The sequence below is a fragment of the Dipodomys merriami genome, unplaced genomic scaffold (assembly GCF_024711535.1).
Source record: "Dipodomys merriami isolate MVZ:Mamm:240054 unplaced genomic scaffold, mDipMer1.0.p SCAF_24, whole genome shotgun sequence".
Classification (NCBI taxonomy): domain Eukaryota; kingdom Metazoa; phylum Chordata; class Mammalia; order Rodentia; family Heteromyidae; genus Dipodomys; species Dipodomys merriami.
In genome coordinates this window covers 17,329,388-17,348,165 of record NW_027203826.1, presented here as the reverse complement: position 1 = coordinate 17,348,165, position 18,778 = coordinate 17,329,388, and the positions used below count along the sequence as shown (strand labels likewise).

At 47.2% G+C, this 18,778-nt stretch overlaps 1 protein-coding gene across 2 annotated transcripts in view; it reads right to left on the bottom strand.

Annotated features, from left to right (window-relative positions):
- Positions 1-18,778, bottom strand: part of Nmnat2 (nicotinamide nucleotide adenylyltransferase 2) — a 152,259-nt gene that overhangs the window by 16,267 nt on the left and 117,214 nt on the right. For both annotated transcript variants that reach the window (XM_070034297.1, XM_070034298.1), the window contains 4 exons: positions 18,141-18,267; positions 15,911-15,991; positions 14,284-14,328; positions 9,202-9,278 (listed from right to left, as the gene is read on the bottom strand). In XM_070034297.1, the coding sequence (XP_069890398.1) occupies positions 9,202-9,278; positions 14,284-14,328; positions 15,911-15,991; positions 18,141-18,267 (330 nt within the window). The remainder of the gene's footprint in view (positions 1-9,201; positions 9,279-14,283; positions 14,329-15,910; positions 15,992-18,140; positions 18,268-18,778) is intronic.

Here is an 18,778-nt window from a genome sequence, read left to right as displayed (position 1 = left end):
CACGGGTCGAGGCCAAACTCCAGTACTCCCCTAGGCACCATTTTGAGGGATGTGTCATTATGCCTGCTTGTTGGGATCATCGAGATGAAGCATCTGATCAGTAGCTGTATGATTTTGGATAAGACACAATCCCTTTAAGCCTCAGTTTCCATATCTCTAAAATGGGAATCAAGGTACTACCTCCCAGTAGTGTCTCCGGGGTGCAATGAGACAATTCACAAGAGGTGATCGAAGTGTTCGTTTTCTAGAAAGCAAAGTGCATGGATGAGTACGTTCATTGTCTCTGTCACTCATGCTTTAGAACCATGCCTGTGATAAGGCTGGATAGCTGGTGCTTAAGAAAAGATTTCAAATGAATGAATGAGCGATGACCAACCGTTATGCAGAGTGCATTCAGGAACTCTTCTCAGCTTTTTACATGTTTCGGTTAATGTGATATAAAGAAATAATAAAGAGACTTTCTGATTCCAAGTTCATCTACCTTGTGTCTGTGCCCACTTACACTCTGACTAGGGAAGTTCTGAGCAGATTTCTTTTATATTTTCACACTGTGGCAAAACATGACCGTATCCACATACTTGGCTTGTTTTCTGCTTCTTCCTTTCCCTTCAAAACTCCAATTCTTTCCTTGCCAATGAATATAATAAGGTAAGGATATCAGTGTCCTTTTTTATGATATAAGAATAATACTGCAAAAACTACAATGTTATGTGAATGAGAACTCACTCTAGAAAGAACTGTTATACATTTTCTATTATTATCTATTGTAATCCTTTAAAAATAATTTTGTTAAGTCTTTGCTTTTTGGAATATTTAACTTGTATCCAGTGGCTTCACTACATCAACTAATTCAAATAAATTGATTTTTTGGAGTTAAAAAGTAATACAAGTAGGGTATTTTGAGATTGCAACTGTCTGATAGGAAATTGTAAGAAAGGGTATTGCAAAAAAAATTGCTTCAATGGGAATTGGCTTGTCTTCCATTGAATATGATGGGCAAGGCGGCTGGAAAAATTGGATCCCTACACAACAGGTTTTACTGTGGGGAACGAAGGAACCACAAAAGCTTGCTGCTTCATACTGTGAACCTTGCTGATCTTGGAGCTTCCAGATCTAAACCTGCATACCTGCATTGGTGTTCCCATTAGGATGCCAAGGATCTAGTCTGCTAGGAAAAATGTATCTGTCTGTCTGTCTGTCTGTCTATCTATCTATCTATCTATCTATCCAGTCCTAGGGCTGCAACTCTGGGCTTCAACACTGTGCCTAAGCTTTTTGTGCTCAAGGCTGCTGCTCTACCACTTGATCCACAGCTCTACCTTGGGGTTATTTGTAGTTGGTTGGAGGTCTGCACTGTGATTCTCAGATCTCAGCCTCCTGAGTAGGTAGGATTACAGGGGTGAGCCACCAGTGCCTGGCAGCAGCCTAGTTCTTTGGTGGGAATGGGATAGGGTATTGCATATAGATCTTGAACTCTGAAGCTGGTCCTAGATCTTGATTTTCCACAGACATCAAGAATGAAAATATCAATTGCCAGCCCACATAGAAGCGCCTTTGTATTGCACTTGGGAGAAACTCGATGAATATGGAATTTTCTCCCTGTGGAATGTATGAAGAAGGGCGTGTGACTTGGCCAGAGAAGGTTAGACTCCTCTGTGAGCTGACTGGCCTTTGAGCTTAATGAGAAATGCCACAGGATGTGCTTGGGTGTGTGTGTGTAATGTCCTTGCCAATGGACGGAGAGCTTTAGCTCAGGACACTGAGACAAAAGCAAGAGGAGCCTGACTTGGAGTGGGGTGAGGCAGGAGAGGCCTTGGCAGCGGTGCTGTGGAACCGGCAGCTACTCTGCAGTGATCTCGGGGTGGCTCCACAGCCCCTCCAAAGGCACTTTTCACCAGCATGCACAGGCTCCTACTTCTTCCCGGACCAGTCTGGACTCGTGGCTTCTCTCCTGCTTTGTTTCTGGGGATCCCAGAGAAGACACTGAAGACTAGAATACAGAGACAGGGCCTTGGGTTTTTGTTTTGTTTTGTTTTTTCTCCTCATATCCCTGTCTTCAGCCATAGATGGAAGCAAGGTGCTGTGGTTAACAGACCTCTTGAGATATCAGGTACTAGTGCGAGCAGACTTCTGATAGAGGTATGAAAGAGTAAGCAAACAATATGCAGAACCGAAGCAGGTCTCCCACCTCCCATCACCTTCCAGAGGCTCAGAGATCCCTACTAGCACACTTCCCAGGGAACCCAGCCCAGGAGAATTTACACTGTAGCGAGTCCTGATGTCTCTTTTCTGGGCTTGGCTCCGACTGTCTTGAACACAGACAGTAGAGTAACTCATGGACTTACCAGCTTGTACCCCACCCACCACCTGTACACCCTAGACCCATATTGGCAGAACACCAGATCCTCACAAGAGGAAGGTACAAGCCAAAACAGATTTTTTTTTTCTTTGTTGGTCATGGGGCTTGAATTCTGGACCTGATTGCTATCTCTCAGCTCTTCAGCAAACACTCTACCACTTGTGCCACAGTGCTACTTCTGGTTTTCTGGTGGTGTATTGGAGATAAGAGGTTATTGGAGATAAGAGTTTCATGGATTTTCCTGCCTGGGCTGGTTTGAACCATGATCCTCAGATCTCAGCCTCCTGAGTAGCTAGGATTACAGGCATGAGCCACAAGTGCCTGTCCAAAACAGAATATTTTGAAGTCAGTGGCTTTAAAACTACAAAAGAAGTTGGCCGTGGTGGCTCACCTCTATAATCCTAGCTACTCGGGAGGCTGAGATCTGAGGATCATGGTTCAAAGCTAGCCCTGGCAGGAAAAGTCTGTGAGACTCTTATCTCCAATAAACCCCCAGAAAAGTGCAAGTGGCATTGTGGTTCAAGTGGTAGAGTGCTCCCCTTGAGCTGAAGAGCTGAGGGACAGCGCCCAGGCCCAGAGTTCAAGCCCCACGACCAACAACAACAAAAAACTACAAAAGAAATTTTAGTAGGTGTCCTGAGGAGAGAGAACATGGGGACGCTTTCTTTGGGATAGAGAGAAGGAAGAAGTTTTGCTGCCCCTCCCCAAAGTCCCCTCCTCTGGAAGAGGCAGGAGATCTTAAAGCGCACCCCTCCCCTCTTGAACTTCCCCCCAGGGCAAAGTCTGGAGGAAATGGGGTATGGTGATCTTGGGTGGGAATGGGGAGGCGAAACAGGACACTTTCAAATTCATCCAGGACTCTCTTCCCAGGCAGGCATGGAGCAGAGCACCCCCTCCTTTAAGGAACCACAAGCCGGGGCAGGAGAGAGGGGCCACCTTGGTGAACTGAGCCTGTACATGGTCCTTATGTTAAGGTCACATCTGAGCCTCTCAGGTCTGTTCATCGCAGAGTGACTGAGATAGAACATCTGCTTTCAGAGTCCTGCTATAGAGGGATTACAGTGGAATTTTAACTTGATGTAAATAAACCAAAAGTGATATTTCTGTTCAAGACTGAGATTTAAACACCTTGTGTAAGAAAGGAAGCCTCTCCTTGGATATTATGTCCTCTCTCTGTCTCTCTATCTGTCTCTGTCTCTGTCTCTCTTTCTGTCTCTGTCTCTGTGTCTCTCTCTGTCTGTCTCTGTCTGTCTCTGTCTCTGTCTCTCTCTCTCTCTCTCTGAGGCAACCTCACAGATGGACTGTATGTGGAGTTGGGGATGAGCAGTTGGCTGGGCAGATGCCAAGGCATGCCTACTCTAGGCTGAAGAAGCCCTCTGGGACAAATTTGGAGGGTCAGCATAACCCATATCCTCCTTGTGCTAGCTCTGACACAGATCGAGTGCTCCCCACTCTGGACAGGAGAGATACAGGGACGGTTGTGCCCTCTGGGAGATGCTCTGGGTCACCCAAGTTGGCCCAAGACTTGAGGAATTCTAGTGATGTGGGACTTGCATGGATCTTGCTATGGCTCTTTTTGTTGTTGATGTTTGAAGTGTTGGGGGCTGAGCCGGGGCCTTGTGTATGCCAGGCGAGAGCTCTACCACTGAGCTACACCCCAGGCCTGGGACTTTTAGCTTCAATGTAGTTTTGCTGGGCCTATGAATGAACTAAAAGTTGGGTACCCTCTACTCCCCTTGCATCTGAGTCTTTTGATCTGAGCTGTTCTTTGCTGCAAACACTCTACAATCACTCCTCTTCCCCTAAGAACAGGAGTCTCTGACAATTAACTTGTGACAGAGGGAAAACTGGCCTTCAAACAAGCATCTTCTTATCGGGAGGTGAATGGCCAAAAGCTACAGACTATTTGCCAGGCTTCCAGTCAAAGACTGAGCTAATCCTCAGCCAGGCCATACCTGGGACTTGGAACTGTTTTAACTATGCATACCTTTCTTACTTCCTGCCCCCAGTTCTCCTTCTTTAACCAATATCTGTACCCCAAAAGATGGGTAAAGATGTCTTCTTATGGCTGCCCCCATAATCAGTCTTTTTTCTCTGCTTTTCATTGTCTCTTTCTCTCTTTTTTTGGGAATATAAGGGTAAATGGTCAGACTTAATGGACTAGGACTCCTAGACTGTGGGTCTGGAGTGTAAACCCTAGTTTCAAGGTAAGCTTTAGGGAAACTATTGAGATCGCCTGTTGACCCTGTGTTGGTGTTGGCTTCTCTTGCCTGCCCCCCTTTCCACAGACGCTCCAAAGTCAGCACCTGAGACCGGTGGTTGGGAGTGAGCTCGGATCCACTTCCCTCCCCCATTTTTCCCCACAAGTATCTACAAAGGAATGAAATTCTGTGATCTCCTTTGGGAACCCAGAAAGGCAAAAAGATCAGGACTGGGAGCCAGCCAAGTGATCTAGGGGCAAACACATGAATAGATGAGGATTTACTCCACCTGCACTGCCACCTTCCTATGAAATCAGAAGTTGACGTTCTTTATTAACTAATGTGCCCTCAGTACCGGGGGCCCATCAGAATGGGAGAGACATGGGGGGGGGCTTTTCTCTCTGGTCCTCAAATGTTAGCATCTGACAAGGTAAGGAGCAGCCACATTGGAGAGAAGCTAAGGACTTGAAGTTGGCCATCTCACTGAGAGAGCAGAGGAGGACTGGGCCTGTGAGTAAGCAGGTGTAAGGTAAGGGCCGGAAGAAGCCTGGCTCTGCCCCTTGAGAGGCGGCTCCTTGCAGGTCTGACTCAGTGAATAGCTCCAGCGATTCCAGCTCTTGGAAGCAACATCCTGGCTTCTCCATGCTTCTCAATTCTTTCACCACTGTGCAACCTCCCTCTGAGATGGGTTCTGGAAAGAGCTTTGCTGAGATCTTGGGTAGAACTTTCCCTCTATTGCCTTCTATTTCGCAGCACCTTGGGAAATGCTTGCAAGGAAAGTAAAGACTAATGAAGTCACTAACTCCTGAACTGAAAAGAGCTTTACTATTTCACCTGCAGGAAATTGTTCCCGGGCGAAGGTAAAGGACTGAATAGGAAAATCTGCTTCTTGGAAACTCTCCGTCCTTATTTGCTTTTATGTGTCTATCTGTGCGCCTATTTAACACTTGTTAAACTCTCTTACTACTCCTTGTTGCATGGAATTGTGTGAGAGCTGCTGGCCTAGGCACAGTCAGCTGGGAAGAACTGAAGCTCAGGATAGATTTTTTTTCATGCACTATGTTGGGATAGAACCAAAGTCTTTATCATCTCAAACCACTACCAAAACGATTCCTTGGCTCTTTGGAATTTGGAGGAGTGACTCAAGTGCAAGAGAGCCTGCTTAGCAATCATGAGGACCCGAGTTCAAATCTAAGCACCCCCTCCCAAAAGATAGTATAGATTAAAAAAAAGAAAGAAAAACCGTCCAGGCCCACAGTGACACAGGTGTGTGGGGAGAACCTGGATTCATCCTCTAGCTTCATTTTCATAGCTTGCTTTTACCCCTAGCTTTGGGGATCCAGTGGCTTAGCAAGGCATAGCCATTAGCTTTGCTAGCAATAGACGAGGGGTTGCCATGGTAATGGTTGTCTGAGTGCTTATTTAGCAGTTTGGAGACAGCACAAACCAATCAAAACTACTAACCCTTCACTTAGGGCCGTGCAAGTGTCCAATGGGTGACTTTTGACCTCAGAGAGCCAAAATGCCAACCCCAGGACACAGGTCCTAAAGAGCTGTGAACTTGGATTACACGGATTACACATGTTCCCAGTGATACAGGAGTTAGGCAGGTTGTTGGGATACTTGAAAAAGATAGCTTGGGTTTGTTTTGTTTTGTTTTATTGGTCGTGGGGCTTGAACTCAGGGCCTGGGCGCTGTCCCTGAGCTATGTGGCTCAAGGCTAGCCATTCTACCACTTTGAGCCACAGCACCACTTCTGGTTTTCTGGTAGTTAATTGGAGATAAGAGTCTCATGGACTTTTCCTGCCCAGGCTGGCTTTGAACCATGATCCTCAGATCTCAGCCTTCTGAGTAGCTAGGATTACAGGTGTGAGCCATGGACACCCAGAGGCATAGATGATGATAAGGAGTCACATCCTGGAATGCTGGTGTTAACAGAATAACTTGAGATATAGAGTAGCTATGGTATTGTTCACTGTCAGCTCCCCACAGCCTGCGAAAAATGACAGCTCTGGTGTGATGCTCTGGAGCCAACAACTCTGCTATCTGACCCATGGGAGAAGTTGATAGAGCATAACCCAATCTCTGGACGTTATGACACAGTTTTTTTTTTTAATGGCACATTAACCTAGTTTTCTAGGTTAATGATTAATGATTACCTCCACGTCCACAGACTACCAAGCAAAGCTTAGGATAACAAGGCTTTTCCAGTCCAGTGCTGGCCTTCCTTCCTTCCTTCCCACCCTCTCTCCCTCATTTGATTTTTGTTCTGATACTGAAGCTTTGAACTCAGATCCTTGTCCTCTCTACCAGCTGGCACCTACCACTTGAGCCATGCTGCCAGCCACAGCTCCCCCTGCCCCGCACACCCCTCCCCCTGGCTAACTGGAGATAAGGGTCTCACAGATCTGTCTGTCTGAGCAGTCTATGACCCTTAATCCTCAGCTCTGGGCCTCCTGGGTAGCTAGAATGATAGACATGAGCCACCATTACTCCTTTGGGAATCTGCCTTTCTCCCGTCTGGAGGATGCACTTCCATTTTGCTTTTGCTTTGCTTTATGTCAACTAAACTGCTTCTGCTTACCTCTCCTCTGTGTTTGTCCTTCAACTGTTTTTTCTCTGACAAGACCAAGAATTTGGTCAGGTGCCAGTGGCTCATGCCTGTCATCCTAGCTACTCTGGAGGCTAAAATCTAAGGATTGAGATTTGAGCCCAGCCCTGGCAAGAAAGTTTGTGAGACTCTTATCTCCAATTAACTACCAAAAAGCCAGAAGGAGAGTTGTGGCTCAAGTGGTAGAACACTAACCTTCAACAAGAAAGCTCAAGGACAGTGCCCAAGCCCTGAGTTCAAGCCTCAGGACCAGCACACACATATAAAAAGACCTCAAACGTTTTGGTCCTGGACCTAGTGACTAAATATTGTAGCAAGAACACCAGTCAGTTCACCTTTCGTTATCACCAGTCACCTTTGACCATGTCCCAGACCCTCATTTCTTTATTCCATAAATACACTTAAACACTTTGGATTTGAGGTTTCTACCTCCTCATATATAACTATCTCATAAATAAATTTTTTCTTTTCTTGCAAAACATTTGCACTCATGTGATTAGCATGCTGTACAACGGGCAAAATGAGCTTTGTTTAGTAATCATGATCACACAGCTGGAAATCCAAGTTGCATAGGAACATAAGGCTGGGAGCTAGCATTTGCTCAAACTATCAGATGAGTGAGTTAATGAAAGAGCAAGAATGAATACCTGTGCAGAAATACAATGGAACGCCATATAGTATACAAGTTTCTAGGCATTCATACACACTGAGACCAAAGGAGGATGTTCTTAGGAGAAGAACACAAAGGCACAATGGCTATGTGCCTCTGATCATATAAAATAATACAGAAATGACCTCCAGGAAATAGAAACAAGAGGGTTTTTTAATTGTTATTTTTGTTTTCTTTTCCTTTTGTCTTATTTATTTATCCTCTTTGGAAGGGCAAAGGGGGCACATAAATGGCGGGACAAAAGGTGAACAAATGCAGCAGTGGTATTTACTATACACTAAGTTGGATATGAGCTATACAACTTGTGGGTGGGGACAAGAGGGAAAAACTGGAAGAGAACAAGGGAAGGGGTGACACTATCCAAAAAGAATTGTACTCTTTACCTGACTTATGTAACTAGAACCCCCTGTACATCACCTTTATAATAACAATTTAAAAATGTTTTCAAAGAATGAATACCTGTGTGAAGAGTAAATGATTTATAGAATGGCTGGTTTAAGACCATCACAAATCAGAAAGATGTCAGTGGAGTATGTATTGGTTTATTCGCTCTGCCCTAAGTCAATTGCCAGGAGGATCCTACTGACCTTTTGCCATTCATGTCTCTCTTCCTGACCCCATTTTCTCTTGTGAAGGGGATTTCCAGGAAGTATTTTACTACCTCTTCCAAAGGAATCAAAGAAGAGCAAACCACTCTATAACTCTGGGTCTGGGTGCTGTCCCTCAGCTCTTCAGCTCAAGGCTAGCGCTCTACCACTTGAGCCACAACGCCACTTCCTGCTTTTTTTCTTTTTGCTTATGTGGTGCTGAGGAATCGAACCCAGGGCCTCATGCATGCAAGGCAAGCGCTCTACCACAGAGCCACCTTCCCAGCCCCCACTCTATAATTTTGAAAGGGAAAGATCTGTTATAATCCCTCTCTTCCCCCATTCCCAACACACACACACACACACACACACACACACACACACACACACACACACACACACACACACACACACACACACACACACACACACACACACACACACACACACACACACACACACACACACACACACACACACACACACACACACTTGGAAGAAGGCATTCCATGACTCAAAGTGTCATTCTTGCAGGGGCTTTGCTGCATGAAGAGGAGAGAACGAGAACGTGAAAATGCAGTAGGAGATAAAGCTTGGGGGTGGGGGAGGGTAGGTGAGAATGTTTTCCCATGGTGGTGTGAATGGATTGCTCTCTTGGGAGCTCTGGGGAGGCAAAAGATTCCAGTTGGAGGGGAAAGGAGGAAGATGAGAGGCCAAAGTCAAGTGTGCCCTCCACGCATCTTTCCCCACCCCAGCTGTGGGGAGCTACTCACATCGGCCTCATTCCAGAGTCCCGGGATGCAGAAGGACTCCAGTAGGTCACTGCCGCACAGCAGCAAGATGCGCAGCTCTGAGGAGGAGAAGCAGAGTTTGTAAAGGGAGCACACAGGCCAGGGGAATGGTTCACTCTCATTTCCTGGTGGACAGAGAAATCTGTCCCCCTTGGGGCTGCAGGATCCTGCTCCCCTAGGCAGCTCTTCCCTGTAAGACAGTATCTACAGCCCACAGCCTCCCTCTCCTCTCCCTGGAGATCAACACCGATGGTCCTGGTGTCCTCTGTGAATGACCCGTGCAGGAACAGGAGAACATAGAAAGTGGCCAACTGGCCTGCCTACCCAGGACAGGAATGCTTCAGGGTGGAGTCAGGATGGCTAACAGAGCCTAGGCAGCTGCATATGGAAGATGAGCGCGTGAAAGCGGAGTTTAGATCCCCCCCCCATTATCCAGAACTTGTCTCCTGTCACACACATCACCCTGGTGGGAGAGGTGGGGGCTGAGGGTACCCTGGTACCCTTTGGTTTGCTGAGCTTGTCAGGAACCCCTGTCCACAGCTAAGGGCTTGAGAAGAGAGGGGGAGCCCCCTCTCCACCCTGCTCTTCAGGGTGCTCTGGTGGCTTCCTGCTGATCAGTTGTTTTCCTCCCTTCATTAAGCCCCTACTCAATGATCCCAGTGAGGCCCATAGTTGTTTAAAACAAGCAGCAAATGGTTACTTAACGAAACGGAGCAATGGGGGAGAAAAGGATCCAGGGACTCCCTGGGGGGAGTCCCCATGTGGCTCAGGGCAGTGTTTGTGCATAGAGGCCTGCTGGCCCCAGGAGTTTCTACCAGGCACCTTATGTGAAACAATCCAATCCAATCCTGTGCTGGATCCAGATGGCTGTCACCAGAGGCTGAGCAATCTGCCTATCCACACGGCTCTGCCTGCTGAAGACACCAGAGCTGCGGGAGCCTGTGCAGATGGTGAGCTGGCCTGGGCTGGGGAAGGAGTTCTGCAGCAGGTGCAAGGCTGCTGGACTGATGATGGACAATGCCAGTGTCTTATAGTCCCAGCTCCACTGAGGGCTGGGTCTTAGCTATCTAATATTCCCACATTGTTCTTTCTCTCCTCTCTTACACTCTTCAGGCTAATGATCCATTCTGGGGTGTCATTATCCAAAAAAATGTACTTATTACCTGACTTATAAAAATATAACCCCTCTGTATATCACTTTTATAATAACAGTAAAAACAAAAATGAAAAAAAATAATGATCTGTTCCGTGCAGAACTTTTTTTTTTATTGGTCATGGGGCTTGAACTCTGGGCCTAGACTCTGTCCCTGAGCTCTTCAGCTCAAAGCTAGTGCTCTACCACTTGAGCCACAGTACCACTTCTGGTTTTCTGGTGGTTAACTGGAGATAAGAGTCTCATAGTCGGGGCTGGGAAGGTGGCTCAGTGGTAGAGCTCTTGCCTTGCATGCCTGAGACCCTGGGTTCGATTCCTCAGCACCACATAAGCAAAAAGAAAAAAGCCGGAAGTGGCATTGTGGCTCAAGTGGTAGAGCGCTAGCCTTGAGCTGAAGAGCTGAAGGACAGTGCTCAGGCCCAGAGTTCAAGCCCCACGACCGGACCCCCCCCCCCAAAAAAAAGAGTCTCATAGCCTTTCCTGCCCAGGCTGGCTTTGAACCACGATCCTCAGATCTCAGCCTCCTGAGTAGCTAAGATTTCAGGCATGAGCTACTGGCGCCCAGCAATTCAGAACTTTAGTTGGGCTTCAAGTATCCCCAGAATTTGGGAGAGTGACTGGCCCATGGTAAGCACCTAGACATAATGAATGGGTGAGCTGACAAACCCACGGATGATGGAGGCAAGAATGGCTGCTTACGAGCTTTTGAGCAGTCTGGGAAAGCTGAATGGCTGTCGATCCCTGGAGAAAATGCTTGCCCATTCAGCAACACCTCCCCCTACATGGCATTGCAAGGCCCAACCCCCTCACTGTAGCAATGAACCAGGTTTGGTACAGCTCATTCAGGTGGACAGGTTAGAACCTCCTAGCATTCCAGCTCAGTTCTGTGTTGAAAGCCTGAGGCTCTGTAACTCTGATAGCCTAAAGGTCCAGTGAGGTAATCACCAACAGAGGCTGGCCTGGCCTTCTACTTTCTCTACATCAGCGCTTCTCAGCTGGGGACAATTTTTCAGTTGCCAGGAGACCTTTGGCCATGACCAGAGACATATTTGGTTGTCATGGTTCTGGAGGAGAGCCAAGGGGTGGGCTACTGGCATCTGGTGAGTAGAGGTTGGGATGCTGCTCCAGTTCCTATACTGCTCAAAACTCCTCCCACAACAGAGTTGTCTGTACCCAGATGTCAGTAAGGACTCATTTTCCCATCTAAGTAGTGTGTGTGTGTGTGTGTGTGTGTGTGTGTGTGTGTGTGTGTGTGTGTGTGTGTGTGCGCGCGCGCGCGCGTGCACATGGGCATGCACGCGCACATGCCTTACAAGGGCTTGATCTCAGGCCTTGGGTGCTGTCCTTTAGCTTTTTTTGCTCAAGGATGGCACTTTGCCACTTGAGTCATGGCTCCACTTCTGGCTTTTTACTGGTTAATTGGAATTAAGAGTCTCTTGGATTTGTTTGGTAGTGCTGGTTTTGAACCATGATTAGATCTCAGCCTTAAGAGTAGCTAGGATTACAGGCATGAGCCACAAGTGCATGGCTAATATGGGATTTAAAATAAAATAGGCAAAGCACAGAAATTAGAGTGGAGTGTCTACCTTTTGTTGTAAGACCAGAGCACCTACATGCCATCACAGAGGTGTATTTGGCAGAACTTGAGCTGCCATGTGCAGCCACTGGAGGGCAGTAGTGATTTCTCCCAGTTTATTGGATGAACCTAATGGGTTTCTGGCCCCAAAACTCTTGGCCAGGAGCAGCCCTGGAGAAGCAGCCAGCCATTAGGAACATGAAAACTACGTTACAGATGCTAAAGGAGCTAGGAGAAGATGGTTTTTCCTTGTGAGGTGGGCAAGATTTCAATAAAGGAGTGTCAAGGCCTCTCAGAGAGCAAGGGTCAGGAGGCAGGTTGGCTTCCTTTGTCCTCTGCCAGGCCCCACCTCTCTCCCCGGGTGGCCTTGATCCAAGGCCAAGAGCCAGAATCAGTGCTCTCCCTCTACACTCCCTGCCCAGGAATGCTGGCTATGCAAAGCCCAGGTCCTGGGACTCATCCCAGCTACCACAGCACACAAGGTGACCAGTGCCTGCAACACAGGCCACAAATTCAAGCAACAGCAGTGGCTACAGAGCTAAGAGCTTTTCAGTTCCTGTCCCTGGAGTCCCTTCCTGTCAGACCCTGGTGGGCCTCTTCCGTCTCAGGGAGCAGATGCAGCCAGCCAGAGGTGAGAAGCCAACGCCCAGCTCCCTCTATAGTGCTATGGTAAGTGGCCTGTTCACCGATCTGGCTAAAGAGCAAGAAGAGTAAGCAAGATGGGCCTGGCGATCACTGCCTCACAGGGGTGCCAGGAGACTGTGCTGGGCAAACAGTGAACCACGTAGATCCACAAGCCGCTACCCAGCAGGGAGAGCTCTGTGGGTTGGGCTGCAGTGACCTAATACAAGCCATGGGGGCTGGGAAAGAAAGCAAGGTCACAGATGTAAGCTGGCTACAAGTTTTCTGGACCAATGAAAGAGGAATATATATAGGAACACAATTAAAAATCCTAAGACTGAGCTGGGTGCCAGTAGCTCCTACTTGTAATCCTAGCTACTCAGGAGGTTGAGATCTAAGGATTGTGGTTCAAAGCCAGCCAGGGCAGGAAAGTCTGTGAGACTCTTATCTCCAATTAGTCACCAGAAAACCAGAAGTGGTACTGTGGCTCAAAGTGGTAAAATCAAGCCTTGAGCAAAAAAGCTTAGGGACAGTGCACAGGTCCGAGTTTAAGCCCCACAGCAGACATCAATCAATCAATCAATCCTAAGAGTGTTCTGAGCTCACTGATCCAGAAACTAACTGCCAGGAAAGTAATAGCTCCTGGCCAGTTATAGGATAGCAGGGAGATAGGTACAGAGCTCTGAGCTCTGCTGTCCCCTCTGCTCCCCATCTCTGCTTTTGGAGACTCTGAATGTGGGTCAAGATCCCCCGTTGCTTTGAGGAGCACCAGGAGGCCAGGTCTGTGACCTTCAAATGGCAATGAGCTAATGAATAAAGAAAATTAAAGTATAGCACAATAATTAGGACGTAAGGAGCTTGAGTATTCATTATTTTTGTTTTCATGCAATTCAAGTGTAAGTTCATACTTAAGTTTTAGTAGTGGCATGTTCACAACATTTCTGAAAACATTACCTATGAGTCTAGCAAACCCATATGAGTCAAGTGAAGCACACCACTGCACCTGATACTGTTCTTCCCACCTGATACCTATGCCAGTTCCAGCTGCACTTTGGCCTCTATCTGAAACTTGCCCTAACTTCAGGCTCTTGGGTCTTCTCACTTAGAAGTGTCGTCTCACTTCTAGTGTCTTCACTCGGAAATGTGGGGAAAGTTTTAATTTGCTGATTTGTATTGGAATTTGCTTGTCATCTCGACAGCTCTGTGTAATCATCCTCCACCTACTCTGGCCTGGTCCAGGTCCTTTCTATGGCCAGTGGGACATTATAGCCTTACACCTGAGCTACAGGCAGGCCATGGATGTGGCCTTAAGCCAACCTCTGCGTCTTTCTCTACCTTCAAGTATTGAAAACTTCTGACAAGAAAGCAAGTGAGCTCTACCAATAGCTCATGTGCAGTGCCCATGGGCAGAAGAATGGTCTCTCCAAAGGGCCCTGAAGGTTTGATTGTTATTCTTTTAGAGGAAGGAGGAAGGCTCTGATTGGAAACTTATCAAGTGGTCCAAGCTATGTCTTGGGAACTAGCCTGAGTCCAGTTAGGATATGTCAAAGCAGAGCTAAGTAAGAATCCCTTCCTAGTTTGCTTCTGATCAATGTCCTCCAAGCTGACTCTGTTATCCACATAACCTGGGGTTTTCAAGCTTCCGCTCGCCCCTGTGTTGCCAGCAGTAGAAGCAGATGGCTCTACACGACCCCACGGTCACAGCCCCACTCACCAATCTCCTCGTACCGCATCACTGTGCCCAGGTTGGCGTTCTCATCTGTGGAGGAAGGAGGGTTGCATTAGTGTTAGTGAACAGAGGGTCTCCTTGGTGCCAGTAGCTGGGATGGGAAGTGGGGGAGAGGGGCTCCTTGTATCTTTGCACGGAGGAATCCAAGGAGGGTGAAAATGGAGAGCACAGGCCAGTACCAAATGGGCAGGAAGCATTCCCTCCCATTCCTGGCAACCACTTTATGTTCCTGGGGTTTTCAGAGTTGACCCCCCCGGCTGAGGAACCAAGGATTGCAAACACATTCATGTTAGTGCTTCAGTTTCTCTCTGCATTGTCAGGGAGCTGCCTCCCACAAGGGCAGTGTCCCTAACCTCCACAGGGACCACTTCCGGAGTCACAGGAAGCGGACCTCTCTCCTTAGTGTATCTGGTTTGAGATTTTTTTCCATGGCAGAATGTAGTGAGAGAGTCCACAAGAGAATGTGAGGGGCAGAGCCTCTGTCAGTGCCCGTGTGTGTGCAGTGCCTGCACACAAGAGTGTACACAACCAAGCCCAGGAAGATGCTGTCTTGTCTCCCACCCCTCTGTCTGCCCAGCCATCCCTGTGAGTCCCCCTTCCAGTGTGCTTGAAATGGGAAATCTCAGAAATGGCAGCAGTCAGTCCCAAGGAACAAAAGTAAGACCTTCCTTCGGGTCTTCTATAAAGTTAAATTTGGGATCTGCAGGAGAAAGAGTTCACAATGTGAGACCTCCATTCATGCTGAGTCACTGGGGGAGCAGTCAAAAACAGAGGGGGTTCAGACAAAGGCACGTGAATTTGGCAGGACTCCTGGAGCTGGGATGACCTAAGGGAAGGTTCTAGGTCCCACTGGAACCCTTTGGGTATGTAGAACTATTCTACAGGAAGTACAGGAATAAGCAGAGCCTGGAGGAGGCCATGGCCATGAAAGGTTCCCCAGGTAACTCCAGATCTGCTTGGCTGTATATACCTTCTGCGCTCTCATCAGAACTCAGAGACTAGACGTTGTCCCTTAGCTTTTTCACAACTCAAGGCTGGCACTCTACCATGTAAGCCACAGTTCTACATCCAGCTTGCTTGGAGATAGCAGTCTCAGACTCCTACCTAAGCAGGCTTCAAACGATGATCCTCAGCTCTCAGCCTTCTGAGAAGCTACGATTACGTGTGGAAGCTACTGGCACCTGACCTCAGGTCTCTTTCTACTACTGCTCTACAAGTGATCATTGGTTGTCTCAGTCCACTTGAGACGCTATAACCAAGTACCATAGACCAGGTGGCTTAGGAACACAAAAATTTATTTCTCACAAATCCCAATATTGGAAAACCAAGATCAAGGAGTCAAAGTCTGGCGAGGGCTTGATTCTTGGTCTACAGGTGGCACCTTCTCATTTGTGGAAGGGACTAGCTGGCTCCATGGAGCCTCTCTTATGAGAACTCTTTTCTGAGTCCATTCATGAGGGCTCTTCCCTCATGAGACGAGCCCTGGTTCCTAACATTGTTGCTCAATGTTTGAACTTTAGAAGGCCCATTGCATGTGTACTTGAGAGTGTTTGCTGATGAAGGAAGGAAAGGAAGAAGATGAGTGTAGGAAAGACAGTCGCTGCTCCCTTACCTACGAAGGTGAAGCGCTCCACTGGTGGGCGGACACAGCAGATCCGGCTGAGGCTTTCTCCCACTTTCCCCAAGATCTTGGCTATGGGAGAGAGCAAGACAGACAGGGACAGAGGGAGAGAACCACTCACAACTTACACTCGGGTTAGCCTATCATTGGGGTCACTGGAAACAACAGGGGTACAGTGAAGGGAGAGAGCTGGGGAGTAGAAGGCAAAGGAGGGTGGAGAGAAAGAACAGAAGTGTAACAGCAAAAATTCCTCTCCTCCACAGTCCAAGGTGCAAGCATTGTGAGCCGTAGACTCACAACCAGGACCATTTTTCTGGTCATAATTACACCTTTGTTGAAAAGGTAGAAATTAGAGAAGAAGCAAATACATAAAGAGGAAAGTAAACACACCCATACTCTCACCGGTACAACTAACTGCTCTGAACATATTGCTATTTGAAAAATTGTGTATTATGTGAGTGTGTCCATCTAATAAACATTGGATCCAATTCTACTGCTTAAAGGCAATATATGTCTGTTGCTCTTTTTTTCCTGTTTTGTGTCATGTTCGCACGCAGGTGTGTGTGTGTGTGTGTGTGTGTGTGTGTGTGTGTGTGTGTGTGCTGGTCCCGGGCCTTAAACTCAGAGCCTCGGTGCAGTGCCTGACTTTCTATATGCTCAAAGCTAGTACTCTACCACTTGAGCCATAGCACCACTTTGGACGTTTTCTGAGTAGCTTATTGAAGATAAGAGTTTCATGGACTTTCCTACCTGGGGCTAGCTCCAAACTGTGATCCTCAGATCTCAGCCTCCTGAGTAGCTAGGAATTTCAGGCATGAGCCATCAGCACCTGGGTCATGTTTAGATTGTAAATGTTCCCCAAAAGCCATGTGTTAAAGGCTCAATCCCTACCTGATGAGAAGTGGTAGAACTTTTAGGAGGTAGAGACTGATAGAAGGAAGTTAAGTCATTGGGTGTATTTCCTGACCCCTCCCTTCCTCTTCCTCTTTTAATACTTCCTGGCCATAATGAAGCAAGTAGCCTCCTCTACCACCCCTCACTCCCACACATGATGTACTGTACAGCCACAGGCCCAAAGCAACATGGCCAAGTGAACACAGACTGAAACTTCTGACACTTGAACTAAGGTAAGTATTTCCTCCTTTTAAGTTGATTCTATCAGGTAGTTTATCACAGCAATGCAGTATATCAGTTATATAATGTTAGTCTCAGTATTTAAATAATACATATTCTATCCAGTGAGCATTCCTCCTATATTTGTCCTAAGTCTATTGTTAGCTATTCCAAGCCACTGGACAGTAACATCTTTATCCAGGGAGATTCTGCCTGTGGCAAAATGCACATCAGAATAATTTCTGCTGAGCTAAGGAATTTCTTCCCACACAAATGGGTTTCATCACCCTCAGACTTCCTGTTTAATTAATAAGGAACTGGTTTTCAATATCTCTGGACTCCAATCCAGAATTTTTTTCTTCTAATTAGATACAAACTATGAAATTCTGGCTATTTTTTATGAATTAACCTGTCTATAAAAGACCAGTAGTATAATACAATTTGATCCATAGGCTTGAAAAATAGCAACATCTATCTCTTGGAACTGACCTCGAAGCATAACTAAGTGTGGACTTTGGAGGCTGATGGTCCTGAACACACACTCTAACTCCCGCTTCTGAGCACACAACATGTCAAGGGGAAGATAAGCCCTGAGCCCTGAGCTCAGTGTGTCCAGGCATACAGAGCTCAGGGTTGGGTAACAATGGTAGCCTCTGTTCTCTATTGCTAACGAGGTGGCTAAGAATGAGATGATGCAGTGTGATTCATGGCCCTGTCACTTCTCACTGTATGGACTAGAGTGCTACCCTCAGCTTCCTGGAAGGGGTAGAGAAAAAGTATTCCTTTTGTGCATTTCATTCTCAGTGCAATGATAAGCTATAATTACAAATGAAGCCTATGCACTTCCTCCCCTCGCTGTCTCTGTCTGCATGTCTTTCTTTCTCTCTGTGTGATTGCAACTACTGATACTCTAAATTAAGGGTTTACAAAGTACAGTCCCAGGACCAGTAGTGGCCCTGTGGTCTATGGGTCTTATTAAAATGCAACTGTCCTACCCCACCCCCAACCTACTGAATAAAACACAAGAGTCAGACCCAGCTGTTAGTATTTTAACAAGCCCTCCAAGTGATTCTAAAGATTGAGAACCACTCCACCAACGTTCCCTTACCTGCAGTGGGCTTGTTGGGCACGTTGCTGTTTTGGTAAATGGGCTGGGGGTTCTCATGTTGTGGCTGTCCGATCACAGGTGTCATGGAAGGTGTGTTGACATTGGAGAGGATGCAGCCAGTCACCCTCTGGAGAAAGGGAGAAGCACTGAGTGAGCTCCATTTGCCAAGGGACTAGGAAAAGCACTTTGCAGTTATCTCCATATAGACATCTGTTTGTCCATCAGGGAGAGGCAGTGTAGGGCTGAGGGATAGCCCTGGTGGTGGGGGTGGGGGTTCTAGACCCAGCTGTACCACTTCTCACCAAGCTGGCAGATCACAGTGTTCCTCAGTGGAGCAAGTCTGAGACATGACATCACACAAACATGGACCCAAATTCAGGCTTCTCCTCCTGCTGGCTATATGATCTTGGATAGTTACAGACTCTCTCCTGAGCCTTGTTTTAGGAGTCTAACAATATACTTGTCGTTTTCACTGTGGTAGAATTGCACAAATAAGTCTATGCAAAGTGCCCACGGAGCACTTGACAGATGGTCAGAACTCTGCAAGGGGTGCAGATGGCGTAACCTTCTGCCTGTGGTGACTATCTAACCTCCCCGAGCTCTCAGGATTCCAATGAAATCATGTCTGCAAAAGGGCT